Source organism: Callithrix jacchus, chromosome X (assembly GCF_049354715.1).
Source record: "Callithrix jacchus isolate 240 chromosome X, calJac240_pri, whole genome shotgun sequence".
NCBI classification, from domain to species: domain Eukaryota; kingdom Metazoa; phylum Chordata; class Mammalia; order Primates; family Cebidae; genus Callithrix; species Callithrix jacchus.
In genome coordinates, this window is record NC_133524.1 from 15,852,481 (window position 1) to 15,875,410 (window position 22,930).

The 22,930-nt window shown below is 39.3% G+C and overlaps 1 protein-coding gene across 3 annotated transcripts in view; it reads left to right on the forward strand.

Moving 5' to 3' along the window:
- Positions 1–22,570, forward strand: part of BMX (BMX non-receptor tyrosine kinase) — a 57,870-nt gene extending 35,300 nt beyond the window's left edge. For all 3 annotated transcript variants that reach the window (XM_054251126.2, XM_002762647.6, XM_017968693.4), the window contains 7 exons: positions 833–907; positions 1,603–1,774; positions 7,022–7,238; positions 8,117–8,181; positions 12,141–12,259; positions 15,528–15,685; positions 22,121–22,570. In XM_054251126.2, coding sequence (XP_054107101.1) covers positions 833–907; positions 1,603–1,774; positions 7,022–7,238; positions 8,117–8,181; positions 12,141–12,259; positions 15,528–15,685; positions 22,121–22,195 — 881 coding nt within the window. In that variant the 3' untranslated portion in view covers positions 22,196–22,570. The remainder of the gene's footprint in view (positions 1–832; positions 908–1,602; positions 1,775–7,021; positions 7,239–8,116; positions 8,182–12,140; positions 12,260–15,527; positions 15,686–22,120) is intronic.
- Positions 22,571–22,930: the final 360 nt, after the last annotated feature.

Consider the following 22,930-nt stretch of genomic DNA (forward strand, 5'->3'; position numbering starts at 1 on the left):
ATTCTCTTACATTTTCTGTTTGTGAGTGTATTTTTATAATCCACACCAAATATATATTTTATAGAAATGTACTAGTCTTTACATTTTAATTGATTAATTAATTTAGCTGATTAAAGGTGAAGGATTTTTATCAGAGAAACAAAAAAAAAAGATAAAAGTGAAGGATTTTAAAAATTTGGAGACTACTCATATAAAAATCAGACAAATATATAGAAAAAGGAAGGAGGGGAAAAGTAAATGTATGATAGGTCCCCTGACTTGGAGAGCATTTCACATTTAAAGCAAAAAACATATTAACATATGTTTTTAATGGGTTATTTCAAGCCACTATTAAATTTTATAATTATTTTAACCCAGTTTTACCATAACTCAATATAAACAATTAAAATGACCATTTATTGAAACTTAGTAATAGGCTCAGTTTTTAAAAATTCATATGGCTTATTATTTTTTATCCCCTGTATTGCTTGAATTTTTTGTCAAATGTATGTGCTATGTGTATACATATTTAAGTATTGGATTGTAAAGAGATAGCAAAAAAGTAAGGGGTGGATTTTAAAAGATTTCATCAAGCAACTAATTTCTATGGGATTTTTAAAAATCACATACAGTATTTTATTCATTTAACTTTTTCTTTGCATTGAGCTAATTAGTCAAGTTAAGCAAATTAAGACAACCACAGCATGAATGGATTCTCTCTCTGCATCTCAACATTCTTAACTCTGCCTTTTCAGCTACTTTGGAGAGAGACTAGTTGTGAGCCAATGTTTATGATGTAATGTGATGGGATATGATGTAATGATGTGATGATATGATGCTGATTCCATTGCAGGCATGATCACACGGCTCCGCCACCCTGTGTCAACAAAGGCCAACAAGGTCCCTGACTCTGTGTCCCTGGGAAGTGGTATGGATACATTCTTGGGCTCTTAAACTTGATTTTCCATAATTTTTTGTTGAAATATATGGTTAATTTACTTGGGAAAAAAAAGGAGGAAAGACAGGAAGGAGGTCTCTGTTCAGATTGTATCAGGAAGGATTTCCTTTAAAAAAAATTCTCTCAACCTAAATCTGTAAGCTTCTAGCACCACCAAAAAGATCATCAATTTGTTTTCTCTTATTAGACCCCATCATTAGCTTCCAGACCCCATTGTCTGTCCTTCCTTTTTCCTGGATTTTGCACCCACTCGGCAGAGCCAGTATTTAACCTTGTATATTAGGATGATCACATCCACACAGATCACAGTTTAATTTGTTTTATTTTTTAAAAAATCTAACAATGTTTCACCAACCTAAGTACATCGAGTACATTTTGGTGCTGAGCCTTTCCAAGATGCCTCTGGTTGGCAAATTGTTTTTACTCTGAGCTTTCTTGTCAAATAACTGTAGCTACTTCAAGAACAGTGTTGTCCTGGTCCCATTATCACGTGACCACAAGACCGCATCATTAAGGGTTTTTTTTAATTTATCAACTTAAAATAAAAAGTCTTGTTTATATTGTCACTGCGAAACTCCCACTGTAGAGGAAACTCCCACTTGAGAAGCTGTTAGACCCAAAACTTTCTATGCTTATCCTAAAGAATGTCCATCTTGCCTTGTTAGGAATCTGGGAACTGAAAAGAGAAGAGATTACCCTGTTGAAGGAGCTGGGAAGTGGCCAGTTTGGAGTGGTCCAGCTGGGCAAGTGGAAGGGACAGTATGATGTTGCTGTTAAGATGATCAAGGAGGGCTCCATGTCGGAAGATGAATTCTTTCAGGAGGCCCAGACTATGATGTAAGTTTTTCCCAAGGAATGGCTGTTTAGCCCTCATCATGGGAGGACATTAACACTAATAGGCCTGCACTTAACCTTTGCAAGGCCTGGAACAAAAGTCCACATACTGTTTCATAGACATAAATATTTAGAAGTTATAAACTGAGCTAACCAACTGTTAAATCAAATCAGTCTTATGCTCCTACTTTGGCAAATATACCTTCAAAACAACGTGAAAGGCCATATTCAAATTTAGAATTCCCAAGACTCTACAAAGAAACCAGCCTCTGGCCTGTGGTCTTCCAAACTCCACCCCTCCCTCTTCTCCTCCTACACCCAACTCCATCCTACACTATAAGGGGCCTCAGTAGTTATGTGCAAACAGCATTTAGTATACACAAGCTCCCTTTTTGACTCCCACAATTATCTAGTGGCTAATAATCTTGGCTAGGGGTAGCATGCTTCACCCTTAAAGGGGCAGACCCCTCAAGGAAGAGTCAGCACAGCTCCTGAAAGAGGTCTCAGGACTACATGGACAGGGGATTTCAGAGTCCTGGTTCTCCAAAGGTGGCTGAGAAAGGGACATATAGGCTCTAAGTAGGCATGTCTCCTTGCCCTGTGGCCTCCTTGCCCTGTGGAGAGGTGTATGGTGGGATGAAGAACAGAATGGGGCTACCACCCAGAGCTAACGCAGTACTGAAAACTAAAGCTCTTACCAACAATATCCTTTTCCTTCTTGGTACCTTCAATACAGTCTAATAAAAATCCCTTTCTCACCCTGCTTCTCACCTGATAAATGAAAATACTCTTCCTCATGTGTCTCAGCTCCCATCACAACAGTCTTCAATTCTTTGCAATACATATGTGTTCTCTTTCCCTCTGTGTCTTCTCTCTCTCTCTCTCTCTCTCTCTCTCTCCCCCCTCCCTCTCATATATATATATATTTCTCCCTCTTCCTGACAAAATAGTAAATCAGACTTTGTAGAGTGACCACCATTCCTGTTTGCCAAGGTCTAGGAGGTTTTAGCACTGGAAGTCTTGTGTCCTAGGAAACCTCTCAGCCCCAGGCAAATGAGGACAGTGGGTCACTCTACTTTTTCAGAATCAATCAGTATGGTATGAAAAATGATGTTATAGCAGGTCTCTGGTCAAAAATAGTTGAAATTTTAAAAATCCTAGCCTGCTAGAGATTGAGAGCACTTTTGAAATTTTTACTTAAACAGTTATACTGTACAGCATTTACAGGCATTTCTCTAAGCACTTTATCAATATTAACTCACTCAGTCCCCATAAGAAACCTATGAGGGTTGTACCATTGTTATCTTAGCTTTACAGGAAACTGAAGCACAGAAATGTTAAATAACTTGTCCAGAGTCAGCAAGCTGATAAAGGTGGAAAAGCAGGCCAGGCGTGGGGGCTTACGCCTATAATCCCAGTGCTTTGGGGGGGCCAAGACGGGCAAATCACGGGGTCAGGAGTTCAAGACCAGCCTGACCAATATGGTGAAACCCCATCTTTACTAAAAATACAAAAATTAGCTGGGCATGGTGGTGCACGCCTGTAATCCCAGCTACTTGGGAGGCTGAGGCAGGAGAATCATTTGAACCTGGGAGTCAGAGGTTGCAGTGAGCCAATATCATGCCACTGCACTCCAGCCTTGGTGCCAGAGTGAAACTCTGTGGCAATAAAAAGTGGGGGCGGGGGGAGGGAGGAAAGTGGAGCTACAAACCCAGGAAGACATTCAAGGGTCCATTTCTTTAGTCTTTTTTTTTTTTTTTGGAAACAGTTTCACTTTGTCACCAGGCTGAGTGCAGTGCTACAATCTCGGCTCACTGCAACCTCCGCCTACTGGGTTCCAGCAATTCTCCTGCCTCAGCCTCCCGAGTAGCTGGGACTACAGGCACGTGCCACCACGCCTGACTAATTTTTGTATTTTTAGTAGAGATTTTTAGTTGGCCAGGATGGTCTCAATCTCTTGACCTTGTGATCCGCCTGCCTTGGCCTGCCAAAGGGCTGGGATTACAAGTATAAGCCACTGCACCTGGCCTCATTAGTCATTATTTTATGAAAACCAAAGGAACCAGAAAAGTCAGAACAATCACTTTTACCATAATTGCAGAATTATGTGGAAGCAGAGATGCTATGTGAATATAGGCCTTTGGCCCCCGCTGGCTTCATGGGCATATCAGATCTGCACAGTTACAAGGGGCCCCAGTACCTATAAGGGCCCTGTGCTTGGTTTAATGCTCTGCTGTTGCCATCTTGAAATAATACTTCGTGATTTTTAAACAAGAATTCCTGCATTTTCATTTTGCACTGGTGTCTACAATTATGTAACTGATTCTGCCTTTGGTGATTGGATTGTCATAAAACTGGGGAGGGGCCCTTGATGTCCTCCTTTTATAGGACAGAAAAACCTGGCAGAAACTTTCTGTGAGATTTTCTAACACTTACAGGCTCATGGTGTAACCACTGTGTCTTGGTATAACTTTAAAACATATTTTGCCATTACAGAGCTGGTATCCATAAAAGAATCACAAGAAGTCATTTAAAAAATTGACCTAATCCAAGAATGATGTCCAACAGTGCCACAATAGGAAAAAGTCAAATCCCAAATAAAGGGGTTCAACTGAAGCCTATCATGTGGGGAGTATCAGTTAATATGGTATCCCCACTTTGAGCTGCCTGGGCAGTGACTGAATTTGTTCAAGGAATATTCCTTTACTGGGTGATGGACCTTTGTGCCATCATAAGCTTTCCCTTTGAAGGGAGCAGTGTTGAGTACCATGCAGGTCTCTAAAACTGCTAAAACATGAACACCCCCAAGCTTATCACCTTGAGTGATTTGGTAAGCATTGTCCCTATAGTTAAACTAAGAAGGAAGAAAATAACTAAAAATTTAATAGATTCTTATTAAAATATTTGAGAGTTCACATGTTAAACTTAGATTTCTTTACACACTTGAACATTACAGAATCATCCTTTAATTTGTTAAAAAAAATAGATTAATCATATAGGAACAAGTTAATGAGCTTGTAAAAACTGAGTGTCCCTTCTCAGAAAAAGACATTTATATATTTATGTGGACAACAAACATATGAAAAAAAGCTCATCATCACTGGTCATTAGAGAAATGCAAATCAAAACCACAATGAGATACATCTCATGCCAGTTACCATGGCGATCATTAAAAAGTCAGGAAACAACAGATGCTGGAGAGGATGCGGAGAAATAGGAACACTTTTACACTGTTGGTGGGAGTGTAAATTAGTTCAACCATTGTGGAAGACAGTGTGGCAATTCCTCAAGGACCTAGAAATAGAAATTCCACTTGACCCAGCAATCCCATTACTGGGTATATATCCAAAGGATTATAAATCGTTCTACTATAAGGACACATGCACACATATGTTTATTGCAGCACTGTTTACAATAGCAAAGACCTGGAATCAACCCAAATGCCCATCGATGATAGACTGGATAAAGAAAATGTGGCACATTATACACCATGGAATACTATCCAGCCATAAAAAAGAATGAATTCATGTCCTTTGCAGGGACATGGATGATGATGGTTTCATCATTCTCAGCAAACTAACATAGGAACAGAAAACCAAACACCTCATGTTCTCAGTTATAAATGGGAGTTGAACAATGAGAACACATGGACACAGGGAGGAGAACATCAAACACTGGGGCCTATTGGGGGGCAGGGAGGGGATAGGGGAGGGATAGCATTAGGAGAAATACCTAGTGTAGATGACGGGTGGATGGGTGCAGCAAACCACCATGGCACATGTATACCTATGTAACAAACGTGCACATTCTGCACATGTATCCCAGAACTTAAAGTATAATGTAAAATTTTTTACATTTTTAAAAATCAACTTCTACATGGCAACAAAAAGTAAAAACCCTGTGCAAACTAAAAGACAAATGACAAACTGAGCAAAATTATTTGTAATTCATATTACAGACAAAAGACTAATCTCTCCAACAAGGCTAATACTTCCAAACTCATTAACAACTGCACTAATGCACTGTGTGTTTGTTTGTACAATGGATCACTCAGAGTCAGCTCAGAATCTAAGAGTAAAGTGCATGCCAGTGCAAAAATGTGTCCAAATCACTGAAATACAGTGTAGAACAGAGAAGAAGGAGTAATTGGAGTTACTAAATACTTTCAAAAGCTTTATGCTTAACCGTGAAGACAGTAAAAGAGTAAAAGCAGCAGTTCGTGAGCTGTGTGAGGTGAAGGCGATACGGCAGCACACTGCTAGAGATGCCGTTAGACATTTGGCTCAACCTGTGCATCTCGAAAATGGAAAAAAAATCAAGAGAGGTGAGAAAAGACATCATGAGAAACGTAATTATGGTAAGAGAATCACACTTCCCAAGAAGGTTTGCTTGATTTCTTTTAAGCACTAGGCTAGTACAAAATTTAGGGTTGACATTACTTAAATTAATAAGAAGTACTAAGGACTCTTCAATCTCAAGATTAAATACTCTCCATCTGGAACATATGATTACTAAATAAATAGCCCATAGCTACATTACCCTTCGTTTTCTTGTACTTCCTCATTTTAAAAAAGGCACTGGGAAGAGGTACGATAAAACCATCTGCCAAAAGACAATGAAAATTATCTCATGAAAAAAAAAACAATGTCCATACCATCATGACCTACCAAAAGTGCTACATCATCTGGTATTTTATATATTTAGTATTGAAAAATAATGAAAATAATGTAAAATGATTTTTTTAAAAAAGGAAAGAAAAATCAAACCCCATCTGACTTCCCTAACATGGCAATATTTTCATTTAACCTATATCCTTCCTATTCTGGTATCCTTTTTTTAGAATGAAATATTTAGATGTGAAAGTTAGTAAAATGGAAGTGGTTGTTCTTAGAGTGTGGCTTCTTCTAAGTAAGTCATGGAAGTTCCCAAGATGCCATGAGACTAAACAGGGTTTCCAGTGCAACAGACCATTGCTACCCTGATTCTCTGTAGGAAAGTTGAATACAGTATCCACAAACTGCTAAATTGCTGCTGGAGTCACCAACATCTGATATGAGGCAGCATTTTTTTTTTTTTTTGCCTCCAAAGCTAATTGTAATTGCAATATAAGATCCTAAACTTTTCCCTCTCTTTCTCTGTTTAAGTGAGAAGGGGGGAAATCAAAACAAACAAATCTGAGAGTGACTCTTTTTCAATACATATAGAAAATGGAGTGTGGAGCACTGAAATTTGAAAATCTGTTGGTTCCAGGAAACTCAACCATCCCAAGCTGGTTAAATTCTATGGAGTGTGTTCAAAGGAATACCCCATATACATAGTAACTGAATATATAACCAATGGCTGCTTGCTGAATTACCTGAAGAGTTATGGAAAAGGACTTGAACCTTCCCAGCTCTTAGAAATGTGCTACGATGTTTGTGAAGGCATGGCGTTCTTGGAGAGCCACCAATTCATACACAGGGACTTGGTAAGCAAAACTGTTGGAATTTGGTCATTGGAAAATGGCTCCCACTTCTGGGGATGGGGTCACTGGTAGGGAAGGCAAGAAGGGCATCTTCACTTTTACTTTGCTCCCTTGGGACTTGCTTAAGCAAATGACACTTTTACAAAAATCAATGTAAAAATATTTGAAGTATGGAAAGAACAGGGAGAATAAAATAAGTTGTTAAGATCTACATAGCTGCGTTGTGGTATGAAGGAGAACAGATGGAAAGGAAAGACTTTGGCCAATTTAGTGTTTCTCAGAACTATTAAACCCAAGTTGATCTTTATTTCGGGAACGGCCTTACTTCTGAAGCAGTCACTTGATGCAATAACTGAAAATGAAAAAAATAAGTAAATAAAATAAAGTTTGTGTGTCTTTGGATCAGGATGGGAGCAGGGAGTGCTGTGTTTGGTATCACTGGGATTTATCTTTAGAGATTTTCTTGCGCTGAACAGTAGACCTGCATGCACACTAGCCCAGCACATTCCCTAAATTGCAGGTGCAACGTTTATGACTTCAAAGAGCGGTGAATACACAGTATCTGGGGGTGGAAAGGGAGATTCTAGAAATTTCTCATCTTTCCTCAATAAGCTAAGATTCTGTGTTTAAGGTGTAATATCTTTTCATGTTGTTTGACAAGGATGGATGCTTGGTTGAAAGTACTCTTGGGAGAACCTTTTTATTTTGAAAAATTGAAAATGGCAAAGGAAAGAAAAGACAACTCTAAAGCATTTGGGGGTTGTGCTAAGTAATTTTAGATTTTGCTGAGAATTCTACTGAAGAGGAGGAAAATGTCTGACTCTGTGTCAGGAGATTCTTGGTCACTTTCACTACTTGGTGATTTTGTTTTTCCTTTAAAGGCTGCTCGTAACTGCTTGGTGGACAGTGATCTCTCTGTGAAAGTATCTGACTTTGGAATGACAAGGTAAGCCAATTCCAAAAGGGCAACCAGTGAAAGGGGGATTTTCATTCACATTTGAACACCATCATAATTGAAGGCCTTTTGGGGATAGAGCAGGTGTTCTGAGTTAGGGGCTTAGACACCTAAATCCCTCCCATACTGCCTCTAACTACCCGTGAAACATATTTCACCTAATTTCTTCACTTATAAGATGGGATCGTTCTTCAGAAATTATCTGAAGTCACTTTTAGTTCCTTCAACAATCTGATACTTTCTAAACTTCTAAATAAATTCCATGAAAGATCCTAAATTTAAATACAATATGTTACAGCCACATTATTTGATTTTTTAACTTTCTTTTAAATTTTTTATTTTTAGTTTTTGTGGGTACATAGTAGGTGCATATATTTATGGGGTGCATGTGATGTCTTGATATAGGCATGTAATGTGAAATAATCACATCATGGAGAATGGGGTATCCATCCCCTCAAGCATTTTGGAGTACTATTCAGCCATTAAAAATGAATGGATAAATATTTATAATTTGTTAACTCAATCAAGGATCTGCTAGCTTTTTTCTGTTTTTCATTTCAAAAAATCTGATGTTCAAATGGGCAGAGGATTCACACCAGGAAAATTTGTATTGTCACATCATTAGATTTTCTGCATCAGAAAGTAAGGCATAAAACTAGACTCTGAGATTCTCTTGGTGATGATTTGGGAGAATTATTTTGATTACGATAGTTTTTTTAAAGTCTTCTCTTACCTTAATCCCGAATCCTAATACTATTTAAGCCTCAGAGCAAATTTTCATAGTTTTACATAGAAAATGAAGACATACACATTGACCTTTCTAGTCAACATTTATTTAATGCCTACTGAATAGCTCAGTACTGCAGGAGATACTGATATGAATAGATAGTCTCGGCCCTCAAAATGCCCACAGTTTCATCTAGAGGGTAAGTAGATATCCCTGATATTGAGACAAAATACAACTATAAGGTTGTGTTGACTCAACATAAGCTCATGTGATTCTGAAGAGAAATGATGCAGTTTTTAAAAGTTCTGAAGAGTTGAACAAGGTCAGGTTTACATTTAGCAAACATGGCCCTAAAATGCCACAGGAGGATCTATTTTTTAATGTCTTCTCCAAAATTCAGTGTTGGGGTGCTTTTTGACTCCTGTGGCACGTACCGTGAAAGCCATGGTAATTCCTCTGGGAGCCCTAAATATTGGCAAGATGTCCTTTTAGTTGTGTACTAGCTACCATCACTTCAACCACCATACACTGAGTCCACTACACTGACACTCCAAATGTGTAGCTTTCTCAAGGGCAAGACACAAAAATCTGCTCACAGGTCCTTAAAGCAGAGAGAAGCTCCCAGGTCAAGGGAACTGATCCCCACCTTTACTCTAAAAGCAGGAATATTGGCTGTTATGCCAGCATCCAGGGAACATGCTGTCACGTTCTCTGCAGCTTTAGAAAAGGGAGACAAGAGATCTTGCTCTGAGTAAGAGATCCTGGAAGCCATGTACCAAGGCCCATTGGTTATGAAGCTTTGTGGCCACATCAATTAGATGCCTGTGACTTAATTTGCTCCTACTAGTTTGAAGGAAGGTTTAAGCCACAAGCATCCCCAAACCAGGAGTGCCAAGGTAGTGTCTGGGTATCTGGTAGTGTCTGGGGAGTTGAGACGTTCTGGGGAGAAAATATGGAAGGTACAATATGTAATCTTATGAAAGTGTAGTTTATTAATACTATTGTTAATATTTAAAATAATGATCTTTCCAACCAGCTGTTTTAAATTACAGTGAGATCTCTAAAACACTTGGTTTGTAAATTATATCCAAAATTCCAATTGCCATAATTTCTGTTGTTCTATTTTCTCTAATTAAGAGTCATTATGTGTCTGCTTTTGTTGTGGTTTTTGTGGGCAAATATATGATGCTTTCTTTTATTAATACTATTAATAATGTGTATTTATTATAAGAAAAATAGCAGTAGTGTATAAAGTAGAAAGTAGAATTGCTGGCAGCAGTGAATCTATACAGGTCTGCAGCAAGTCAGTTCTTGCCTCCTCAAAGGAAAGAATTCGTCTGAGGGGCATAAGGCAGAGTGAGAGACCAAGGCAACTTTTTGAGCAGGGGTGAGAGTTTATTAAAAAGTTTTGGAGCAGAAAGGAAGTAAAGTACACTTGAAAGAGGGCCAAGAGGGCAACTTGAGAGATCCAACTCCCTGTTTGGCCTTTGGCTTAGGGTTTCATACATTGGCATAATTAAAGGGTTTGCATCTCTTCTCCCCTGATTCTTCCCTTGGGGAAAGCTGTCTGTATGAGCAGTAGCCTGCCAGCACTTGGGAGGGGCAGCATGCACAGTGTGTTTACTTAGGTTGTGCGCATGCTCATTTGAGGCATTTTTCTTTTACCAGTCGAGTATTTCTAGAGGAAGGTCATATACCAGTTAAACTCCATCATTTTGCCTCTTAGTGTGCATGTTTGACTCCGGTTGCCCAATTCCTGAGATCTTATCAGGAAGCTGTTGATCACCAGCTTCAGGTATTTTCTATCTATTGAGAGACTGCCTTTCCCTGGAGCCAGCTGCGACCAGTTATTATTTTAGAGAGATGGTTAACAACTGCCTGACTATCACGTGATGGTCACCTAACATTCCTGGGTTGGGGGTGGGGTACCTCTCCTGCCCTGCTCTTGTCTGCCTAGCTACGTACTCTGGCAGAATTTGCCCCTCATTTTCAGTGCTAGGAGTAACCACTGCTCCAATGTTTGCTGGGTATGCTTTCAGACCTCATTCTTAAGTGTATCCAATCATATACACAAATATGCACATTTACTATTTGTTCCCACAAAACAATGGAATTACATTATACACACTTGCTTTTGCACATAACCATATACCATGAGCATCTTTATATCTTGGTATAGAAGAGTTATCTCATTTTTTTGTTTTTATTGAGACGGAGTTTCGCTCTTGTTACCCAGGCTGGAGTGCAATGGCACGATCTAGGGTCACCGCAACCTCCGCCTCCTGAGTTCAGGCAATTCTCCTGCCTCAGCCTCCCGAGTAGCTGGGATTACGCACCACCATGCCCAGCTAATTTTTTGTATTTTTAGTAGAGACGGGGTTTCACCATGTTGACCAGCATGGTCTCGATCTCTTGACCTTGTGATCCACCGGCCTCGGCCTCCCAAAGTGCTGGGATTACAGGCTTGAGCCACCGCGCCCGGCGAGTTATCTCATTTTTTAATGACTACATGCTATTCTCTTGTATTAATGTGCCATAATATATTTAATTACTCCTCAACATGGGGAACATTGAGGTTGCTTTCATTTAATCATACAAACAAGGAGTTTAGTGAACATTCTTGAACATGTATTTTGGTTTTGATATCTCCATAGAATATTTTTGTTCATCATTATTCATAACAGCAGAAGATTAGAAGCAATCTAACTAAACAAATTATTTAATTCCTTCCATAAGAAGGAATAAGAGGGAATATTATTCAGTTATTAAACGTGATGCTGCAGTAGAAATGTAACCATATGGAAAAATGCTCATGATATACCATTAAAGGAAAAATAAAAGCAAATCTCAATACAACAGAAACCCAATTTTATTCAACTTATATATGTGGGAAATAAGATCAGAAAGTACAAACAAAAATGTGCCTTGAGTGATAGAATTACAGGGCATCTTTAGGGTGGGTTTCTAAGTAATTTTATTTTTACTTTTTTGTATTTTTTTAGATTTACCAAACATTTTAGCTTCAGGTTTTGCTTATTCAGTTAGATATCATTTTTAGAATGTTTACAAATCAAAAGCAGCCTCCAGCTAAGCCCACACATTGAAAGGAAGGAAAAGTTCCAGAAGCTGAGGCAATCGACTGAGACCCTGGGTGGCTTCTCTGCCCTTCATCAGCCTGTACCACCACAGCTTAAGGTCTGTGTCGATGTGTTTTCCCCCATAGGTATGTTCTTGATGACCAGTATGTCAGTTCAGTCGGAACAAAATTTCCAGTCAAATGGTCAGCTCCAGAGGTGTTTCACTACTTCAAATACAGCAGCAAGTCAGACGTATGGGCATTTGGTAAGGATGTGGCCACATAGGACCTGGTCCTGTTTCGTAAGATGACTTCCACAACAGGAAACCACAAGAGTAGCAACGTCCATCTTAAAAGGGCCTTGAACACTTACAAAATTACACATGCAGCCAGACAAGCAAGTGGTTGAAGAAGATGATTTATTGTCTTGGGTTTGGCATTAGGATGTCTTCCACACATTTTGTAATTTACATCCTGCTAGCATTTTCTCATAAAATCAAAGGGGATAAATCCACTCAGAGGCTGAGGTAGGAGGATTATTTGAGCCCAGGAGTTCAAGTCCTGCCTGGGCAACACAGTTAAGACCTTGTCTTTGGAAACATCTAAGAGGATGCAAGTTTTTCCAATGAAGATTTGAAACTGTTTTTTAAAAGGAGTCATTGAAAGCTAAATCTGAGTTTTTGCTAAGCCCAAAAAGTTGAAGAGCCATCAATTGTCTGCATGAAAGTAATGCGATCGCCATTCCCTTCTAGGTTGACCAGTTCTTAGTGTGAACACCACACATGACTTGATACTTTCTTTGGCTTGTACCTATTTCAAGTAGTCTCCTATCTGTTAAAATTTATATTTTAGATTTGGGTCCAATAAAACTTTAGTTACAAAGACCAACTGACATGGCCTTTGAAGTCGACTTCTGTCACTTACAGGCCAGGTCAGTTGGTTTTTGTAACTAAAGTTTTATTGGAACACAGTCATGCCCATTCATTCATGTATTGCCTACGGCTCATTTTGTGCTACAACAGCAGAGTAGAGTAGTTGCCACAGATACTGCATGACCCAAAAAATCTAAAAGGCTCACTATGTGGTCCTTTATAGAAAAAGTTTGCTGACTCTTATACTAAGATATCCATATTAAAATTTAGTAAAGGTCATTAGAAAAGGGAAACGATTTTTTTTTTGAGATGGACTTTCACTCTTATTGCCCAGGCTGGAGTGCAATGGTGCAATCTCGGCTCACTGCAACCTCCGCCTCCTGGGCTCAAGCGATTCTCCTGCCTCAGCCTCCTGAGTAGCTGGGATTACAGGCATGCGCCACCATGCCCAGCTAATTTTGTATTTTTATTAGAGACGAGGTTTTGCCATGTTGGTCAAGCTGATCTCGAACTCCCAACCTCAGCTGATTCGCCCGTCTCGGCCTTCCAGAGTGCTGGGATTATAGGTGTGAGCCACAGCACCCAGCCAGAAAAGGGAAACAATTCTTAAATTGTGACAACATTTTCTGATATTTTTTCATGTTGTGAGAATATCAAGGCTATTTTCAATCACTGTCGGATGGACCCAGGATAAGTAATCCAAATGTGACTGAGTCCTACTTCATGCCTTAGTTTATAAGTGTAATTTGATTTACTGCTTGTCACCTACAAGACTGTCTTTGTAAAGGGGAAAAATTAGTCATTTGTTTCTCTATGTGACACAATTTTTAAAACTAACTATGCCCTTTGTAAAAGTGGCATTGTTCATTGTTAAAAAAAAAAAAAGATAATCAAATACACACAGAAAAAGAAAAAAAATCACAAAGATAGCATTTTGGCGAATACTTGATGCCATGTTGTGCTCATTAACTTCTGTACCTTGTTGCCAAAATTAGCTTTGAGGCTGGGTACAGTGGCTCATGCCTGTAATCACAACACTTCAAGAGGCCAAGGCAGGCAGATCACTTGAGGCCAGGAGTTCGAGACCAGCCTAGCCAACATGGCCGAAATCTGTCTCTACCAAAAACACAAAAATTAGCCAGGCACAGTGGTGCACACCTGTAACCGCAGCTACTCAGGAGGTTGAGGCAGAGAATCGCTTAAATCTGGGAGGCGGAGGTTACAATGAGCTGAGATTGTGCCACTGTACTCCAGCCTGGGTGATACAGCAAGAGGCTGTGTTAAAAATAATTTTATTTTGATAATCATACATTAATTATAAATGTTACAAAAAATCAACACCTTTATTTAATAATTACAGCTAGTTTTGACCAAAAAATAGTATTACCCAGCTTGATTATTTACTGTATGCAATAGAATTGGGCCCCAGATCTTTTCTGGCTGTTTATAAACGCTAACTTCATTCATAAACAATATATACCAGTGAGGATACCCAAAATGAATCAGGGCTTCTGATAGCAATTCCCACAAAAAGAACCCTACAGATATTTTGAACTAAGTATGTAGCCTTCCAAAGAGAAAGTTACAGGGAAACTGCATTCTTTTGGACGGTTATTTTAGATTGTGTGTTTTAAAAGAAAAAGCAGTCATAAAACTTGTAAGGTTGCTTTACTATAAATATTTGAAACGGGCTGACTGTTGAAATTTTCTGACCTTGGCCAGCACAGCACAATTGGCACCATTGAGAGAGCACTTGAAACATCTCAGTGCTCTTTTAAGTGCTCTATATGTTTTACCCTATTTAATCCTCACAGGAAGTCCATGAGGTGCAAATACCCCATTTTATAGACAGAGAACCTGTGGCTGAGAGGGGTTAAGGAACATCCAGTCTGTAAGTGACAGAAGTCAACTTCAAAGGCCATGACTGACTCACCCCAAATGCCACCCTCCTGACCACCATGACCAGAACCAAGATTTCTTAACCTGGGGTCTGCAATTTCCTGGATGAGTTCTGGGGGACTGTGAACATCCCAAAACTGAGCACAAAAATGCTGTGTATTCACTTTTCCAAAAGGAAGTCCAGCGGCTTTCATCAGATTTCCAAAATGGCTCCTGAACCATATAAGATTAGGAACCACTGCAGCAATGCGAGGGAGAATGTTGTCAATGATTTTATCTTTAAATTTCCACTGAAAGGTAATCTGATTGTACAATGAAATTGTTGCATGCAGCTGCCAAAACAGAGACAGAAAGGGTGAGGACATCAATCACTCATTCACAAGGGTTGGGGCAGGGGCTCACTATACAGGCAGTTGTCACCTGAGGCTGAATGAAATCCCAGCCAATTCCCAGGAGCAGCTCAAGAATGATATCTTGGCCCCAAGCAGTTCCTCTGTGGCTGCCCTTGCCATTCACCCATTTTCCAGCAAGCACAGATGTACAGGTAGCAGGGAACATGGGGAAGAAACCCCAGGCTCCAGAAGTGATGACACAGGCTCACCTTCCAAGCCCCGCTCATTTCACTGGGACTCATTTCCCAGGGATCCCTCACTCTGACCCATAGCCTTCCTGGCCTGTTGTGTGAAACTGACTCCACAAATCCTGTACTTTGTGATAACAGCTCTCTTCCTCTTTTATCTGGGCCACCTTTGGTGCGGTGCAGGGATCCTGATGTGGGAGGTGTTCAGCCTGGGGAAGCAGCCGTATGATTTATATGACAACTCCCAGGTGGTTCTGAAGGTCTCCCAGGGCCACAGGCTCTACCGGCCCCACCTGGCATCGGACACCATCTACCAGATCATGTACAGATGCTGGCACGAGGCAAGTGTATCCCCTGGGTGGGCTGGAAGGGGTCCCAAGCACATCCGGGGTGATTACTGCATCACCACTGCGACAAAGCTTTTCTGAGGGGAAGCACCTGCTACGGAGCAGGAGAAAATGGTCCTCAACCCCTGTCCTAAAAGGTTTGCAATCTAAAACAAGCAATGCAGGTGCCAAACAATTTACTCAACAACTTATATCCAGCAGTGTCTAAGAACATTATAAATATTAACTTACTTATGCATCAGGAAAGACACTGAGGTAAGTATTATCATTGCTAAAACTAACAGAAGAGTAAACAAAGGCCCAGAAAGGTTAAGTGACTTGTGCAAGGTCACATAGCTAGTAAGAGGTAGGCTAGCTAGTGCCAGGGTCCCTGTTCTTAACTGCAACACTATAGAGCTACTCAAGTAGAAAATTTGTTTTGGGAGGCCGAGGCGGGTGGATCACGAGGTCAAGAGATCGAGACCATTCTGGTCAACATAGTGAAACCCCGTCTCTACTAAAAATACAAAAAATTAGCTGGGCATGGTGGTGTGTGCCTGTAATCCCAGCTACTCGGGAGGCTGAGGCAGGAGAATTGCCTGAACCCAGGAGGCGGAGGTTGTGGTGAGCCGAGATCGCGCCATTGCACTCCAGCCTGGGTAACAAGAGCGAAACTCCGTCTAAAAAAAAAAAAAGAAAATTTGTAGCAGAGCACATCTAACCACACATAGAGAATACATCATGAACACTATCCTGTCTTCTCTCCCTTTGCCTCCCAAAGAATGAATAAAACATTCCATGCAGGTAGAAGGTAAGGGTATCTTATGGGGAAGACAGGAATTAATTTGCAAAGCATCCACTAAGTTCATAGAACTAATGGAGGCTTGTTACGGAAGTATGAGGCTCCATTTGCGCTTTCATTGAACTCAAAGTCTTGATACACAGACACAGACACACACACACACACACACACACACAAACACACCACAACAGTGAGACTGAAAACACCAAGCAGTTTATAATTATGTGCCCAAATTAGAAAGACAAGGGTTCTGCCTTGTATTTACCCAAATTAGGAAGACAAGGTTTTTGTCATAACTTTCGGTGGCAAAAAAAACGCAATTACTTTTGCACCAACCTAATACAAGAAGAGCTCAGAGGAAAGAGAAAGCAGTTTCCTGAGAGAAAGCAGCTTCCTGAATGCATTGGTACCTGATCTGAAGCAGGAAATCTCTACAAAATTTCCTAAGTATGTGAGTGGAGACATTGTAAAAGGGTGTCCAGGTGAGAACAGCACAAGCAAAGGTGTGGAGGCAGGAAGGAGCATGGCAGGCTAGGCTGCTGCTGTCGCTGAAAGGGCTGGAGGTTAAGTTTGGAAGAGTAGGTCTGGTTCAAGTTCTACAAGGGTGAATAACGAGCAGACAAGTGCGAGTTTGGGTTTTTATAGGCAATGAGGAGCCACTGAAGACTTTTCAGCAGTCACATGATAAAAGGAGGCTTTTGAGAACGTTGATCTAAGAGCCCGTAGTTCATAATCATTATATGGTACTTCCGCAATGACAAAGTGCCCACTGCTGCATTCATTCATTCATTCACTAGTAAAAGGCAAATTGGTGTAGTGGTGAAGCCTGTGGGTTCTGACATCAGAGTATCTGGGTTGAATCCTTCCTTGATCACTTACTAGTTATATGAACCTGTATAAACGTACTTTTCAGTGCTTCACTGTAAAGTAATACTTACCTCATAGGATTTTTGTGTTGATTGAATGAATTTTAACATTATAAATCCTTCGGACAGTGCCTGGTACACAGTGCCATTTGTTTGTTATTAATATTGTGTTAATATATAGTTATTAATATCTTTACAAAGCACCTATGCACCAGGCAGTATGCTTGGTGCTAAGAATAAATTGACGCAAACAAATAGTTTCTCATCTCTTGTATCTGAGCCTAGACTCCCACTTTTGAAGAGTGTTATAACAGTATTTTTTTCATTTAGCCTTAAATTATTGCCTGGAATATGAGCACTCTGTAATTTCCCACCCTATAGCATTTGGAACAGTACATAAGGTTTCCCCACCTTTTTTCTACCCCAAATGTTGATTATGGGAACTATGGATATGGACAGGGATATGCAGACCACAGTGGCCAACAGAGTACTTACGGCAAGGCATCTCAAGGGGGTGGTAATCACCAAAACAATTACCAGCCATACTAAAGAAGAACATTGGAGAAAACAGGAGGAGATGTTAGTTTCCCATCTTGCAGGACGACATTGAAGACTGGTCTGTTGATCTAAGATGATTATTTTGTAAAAGACTTCCTAGTGTACACGACACAATTGTGTCCAACTATATATAGCTGCCAATTAGTTTTTTGTTTTTACTTTGTCCTTTGCTATCTGTGTTACGACTCAATGTGGATTTGTTTATACACATTTTATTCGAATTATTTCATGTTAAACTTCAAGTGAATGCTTCCTTATGTAATTGCTTTTCTGCGTCAGGTGCTATATAGCTCTGTAAAAATGTAATTTAAAATAAGCAATAATTAAGGCACAGTTGATTTTGTAGGGAGTATTAGACCATAGAGAGAAACTCTGGTCCTTAATAGCCAGCCAGCATCGCTCTCTTTCCCAATTTGCAGATGCATTCTATGCTCTTAAGACTTCATCTTCTCCCTGTTAACTGAGGTTTCCACCACACCTTTGAATAATGTTTTTTCCCCTCTGGTTATCTGAAGACTGTCCTGAGAGGAAGACATAAGTGTTGTGATTAGTGGAAGCTTTCTAGTAGACCATGTTTATTCTGGATTGTAGTAAAATTGTTAGTAGCTCCTTTTGCTTCGTTCCTGTCTCTGGAAAGCTATTTGGATTACTTTGGTTTTAATCAGTGGTTACCTAGAAAAAGCTTTGTAATCATAACACCATGACTTTAATTGTTGGTAAAAATTCAGATGCACACAGGAAAGGGCACTGTAAAACTGGTAGGAGTTATGGTTTAAGAGCATCGAAAGTAGTTATAACTCAAGGATTTTGGCAGAAAGGTATGAGTTTGGTCAAAAGTTAGATTAATTTGAAATAGTGGCAAAATAAGATTTAGTTGTATTCTGTTTTCTCACAGCCACCATAAGACTGAACAAAATATTTTCCGTTTGGGCCTTCTGAGGAAGTTGTATTACAGTTAACTGTTAATGCTGTGTGAGTTTACGAAAAGTCATGATGGTAGATCTAATTTTTAACACAGTTAGTGCAGGGACTGAGTAGTTAAACATTTCCATATTCAGACATAGGAACAGTGGAAAAGGTATCTTAGGTGTGTTAGTCAATCCAAATGTGACTGAGTCATTAAAGTGGACCTCCTGGTGCATTGAAAAGAAACCATTTTATATCCAGCTGACAGAGGACCTAGATAAAGACAAGCTTTGAATTTTGCATTCAGTGTAGTTAGTTGGATTTTGGGACCTTTTCCTCAATGTTAGATACTGGGATTGGCATACATGTTCACAGGCAGACTAGTTGACCTCACACAACGGGTGATCTCGCAAAACCGGTGTAAGTTTCTTATGCTGATGACTGCCCCTTTTTGTAATTTGGTGCCTACAACTTTGTTACAATGATTGTACTTGCTGGTCTATCAAGTTACAATGCTCTTGGTCTCTTTTTCTGCTGTTTTGCTATTTGTCCTTACACCTACGCCAAGTGCCATGTTGGCTGTTGGAAGGGATTCTGTTTATTCATTCAACATGCAACTATGCAACTTCAGGGAATGGAAGGAAGTTCATTTTTAGGTTATGTTGTCAGGAGGTGCAGTGTCTAGGTTAGTGAATCCTGGAAGTTCAAATTTATGATTAGGTGACAAGTTGACATTGAGATTTTCCTTTTCCCTGATGAAAAAATGAATAAAGGTTTTTAAAACAACAAACAAAAATGTTGTGTCTAAGATTCTCAGGCAGCCCTAGAGGGTCAGACTGGGTCTGGGTAAAGTTGGTCACTGCCTACAACTAGGCTGACTTACTGCTGTCACCTGCCAGACGAAGAAGAGCAGACAAGGGTTTTTCAGTTGAAGCCCAGAACCTCCCTGGCCCTCCCTACTCTAGCTCCTGGGAATATGACTGCACCATAGGATGGACAGGGGCCCTGAGTTGGGAGGAACTGCCTTCTTCTCACGGTTGGTCCATAAAAGCGTGTGAACTGTGGCAGAATCTGTGAAGAGAGGTTTGCACAGAGACAACAATATTCAGTTAAAGCATGTTCATCTAATAAGCAGAGCTTATAGATTTGGGTTTTCCCTTCTTTTTTAGATTTTATTTTGTGACTTTCCCAATCCGTAAAGAGATTGAAACAATATTCACAATTTTCATTAGATTTTGATTCATCCTTCTGATATTTCTGTATGCAAAACAAGCATGTGTATAGACATGTGTTTGCTTGTTTCCCTTTCTCTCTTATGAAGAAAAAGTAGCATATGAACTCCTCTCCATAGCTGTTGCCTCACTAGCAATGTCAGAGGGTACCTGTTTTCTTACAACCTCACCAATGGAGCGCACTGTAAGCTTTTGAATAATTCTTGCCAATCTGATAAGTGAAAACCTAATGGCACCTTAGTGCAGCTTTAATATATATATATATACATATATATATAACTGTTAGATTGAGCTCCATGTCATGTTTTTAAGGATGATTGTTTCTCTTTCTGAACTATCATGTCTTTTTTCTATCAGATTTTAAAGATCTCTACAAATTAAGGAGAGTAATACTTTTTCTAAGTTATCAACTTTATTTGATTGAGGGTGGTTTTTTTTTTTTTTTGACCATGCAAAAGTTTTTCTTAATATAGTTCAATATGTCAATGTTTATTTTTATTGCTTCTGGAAACTGTCATAGACAGGCTTTCTCATGCCCAAATTGTAATGACTTTTGACCAGATTTTCCTCTCGTACTTTTATGATTGCATTATGTTCCGTTTATGTTTCTGATCTAGTTTGTGTTTGTTATAGTATGTGGTATTAAATATGGCTGCAAAGATACAATTTCATGGGACTATTCTGTTTATTTGTTTATTCTGACTATTCTGTTTACAGAAATACCAGAAGGATGAATCAAAACCTAATGAAAATTATGAATGTTCTTTCAGTCTTTTTATGGTTTGGGAAAGTCACAAAATAAACAGCCCTATGTATTAAAAGATGATCTTACTACCAGGAATGAGATACCACCTTAATGGTGGTGAAATGCCAGCGTAATATTATACTAAATTTCCATATGTACTCGAATCTGTTTGGAGACTTCCTCTTCTGTTCTTTGGTCTCTTTGCTGATGTGCTAGCACCACACTGCTCCGATTCTGTAGACACTTTATGATATGTTTGAATACTAGGTAGGCTAGCACCCCTCATTGCTCACCTTACTTTATCGTTTCTTAGCCATTTTTACATATTATTTAATTCCATAAATAATCAACTTGCTTAGCTTCAAAGAAACTCATTCATATTTTGGGGGAGATTGTATTTAGTTTATATTTTAAGTTGGGATATTTGACATCTTTATGATACTGACCTGTCCTAGTGGAGAATGAGAGAGGCTTTTAAAAAAAAAAATTAAAGACAGAGTCTCACTCTATCACCCAGGCCAGAGTGCAGTGGTACGATCTAGGCTTATTACAACCTCCCCCTTCCAGGCTTAAGTGATTTTCATGTCCCAGCCTCCCAAGTAGCTTGGACTACAGTTGTGCACAATTGCAGCTGGCTAAGTTTTGTACTTTTAGTAGAGACAGGGTTTTGCCATGTTGGTCAGGCTGGTCGTGAACTCCTGGCCTCAAGTGACCCGCCTACCTTAGCCTCCCAAAGTGCTGGGATTACAGGCGTGAGCCACTGTGCCTAACCTGGAATGCTTTTTTCTATAGTCAAGTCTACATTTATGTTTTTTAGCAGTGTTTTAAAGTCATCCTCATTTTAAAAGGGGAGACTTTTTTTAGTGTTTAGTGTTTTTTTTTTGGTTTTTTTTTGGTGCTGTTGCTCTTATAAATGGGGTTTTCTCTTCCATGATATCTTCTAACTGGTTACTGTAGGTATATGTAAAGGCTATTGATTTTGCATGTTAATTTTATATCCTGCTCTCCTGGTGAATTCCTTTATTCTTTAAGTTGGCTCTAACATTGATACTCTTAGATTTTCCAGGTATACACTAAAATCCTTGCAAATAAAGAACTTCTTGGGGCTCTAATTGTTTTCGCCTTCTGATGGCATTGGTTGACACCTTGAACATAATGTTAAGAGTGGTTGTGATAGTGGGCATCCTTGCCTCGCTTCTGACCTCAGTTGAAATGTCTGCTGTGGTTCCACATTTTAAAAGTTGCTATCTTTAGGACTTAGATATAAACATTTTATATATTTTACCTTAGATCATAACTTTCACCATCTAAAACATTGGCTTTTTTGTTGTTTTTGTTTAGCTTCCAGAAAAGCGTCCCACATTTCAGCAACTCCTGTGTTCCATTGAACCACTTCGGGAAAAAGACAAGCCTTGAAGAAGATATTAGGAGTGCTGATAAGAATGAATATAGATGTTGGCCACCATTTTCGTTCATTTTAAGGGAAGTAGCAAAGCATAGTGTAATTTAGCTAGTTTTTAATAGTGGTCTCTTTATTGTCTATTGCTTAGAAATGAACAAGGCAGGAAACAAAAGATTTCCTTGAAATTTCGATCAAATTAGTAATTTTGTTGATGCTGCTCCTGATATAACACTTTCCAGCCTATGCAGAAGCACATTTTCAGATTGCAATATAGAGACTGTGTTCATGTGTAAAAACTGAGCGGAATTGAAAAATTACTTCTTGGACATTCATTCTTTTCTTTATATTGTCACTGTCACAAGAATTAAATATACTACCAAGAACAGAAATGTGGACATTTGCCTTCATATTTCAATGTTCTCAAACTTTAGTATGCATGATAATCAAATGTAGAGTTTATGAAAACAGATTCCTAGAAACCACCTCCACAAAACCTGGCGGAGAAGGTCTGAGCGCAGCCTGTGAATTTGTACTGTTAGCAAACTCCCAGACGTTACTGAAGCAGTTGTTCTGAACTGTCCTAGGGGACCCCAGTACATGGTGGGGTATCATTAGGTGGTCCATTATTCAATCTAAATGGCACAATTCTCATTTAATATCCAGATTAGTACAATGACTCTGTACGTCATGTATAAAATATAAAACTAAAGTTAAATAATATTAATAAATAATGTATTAAATATGTTTCA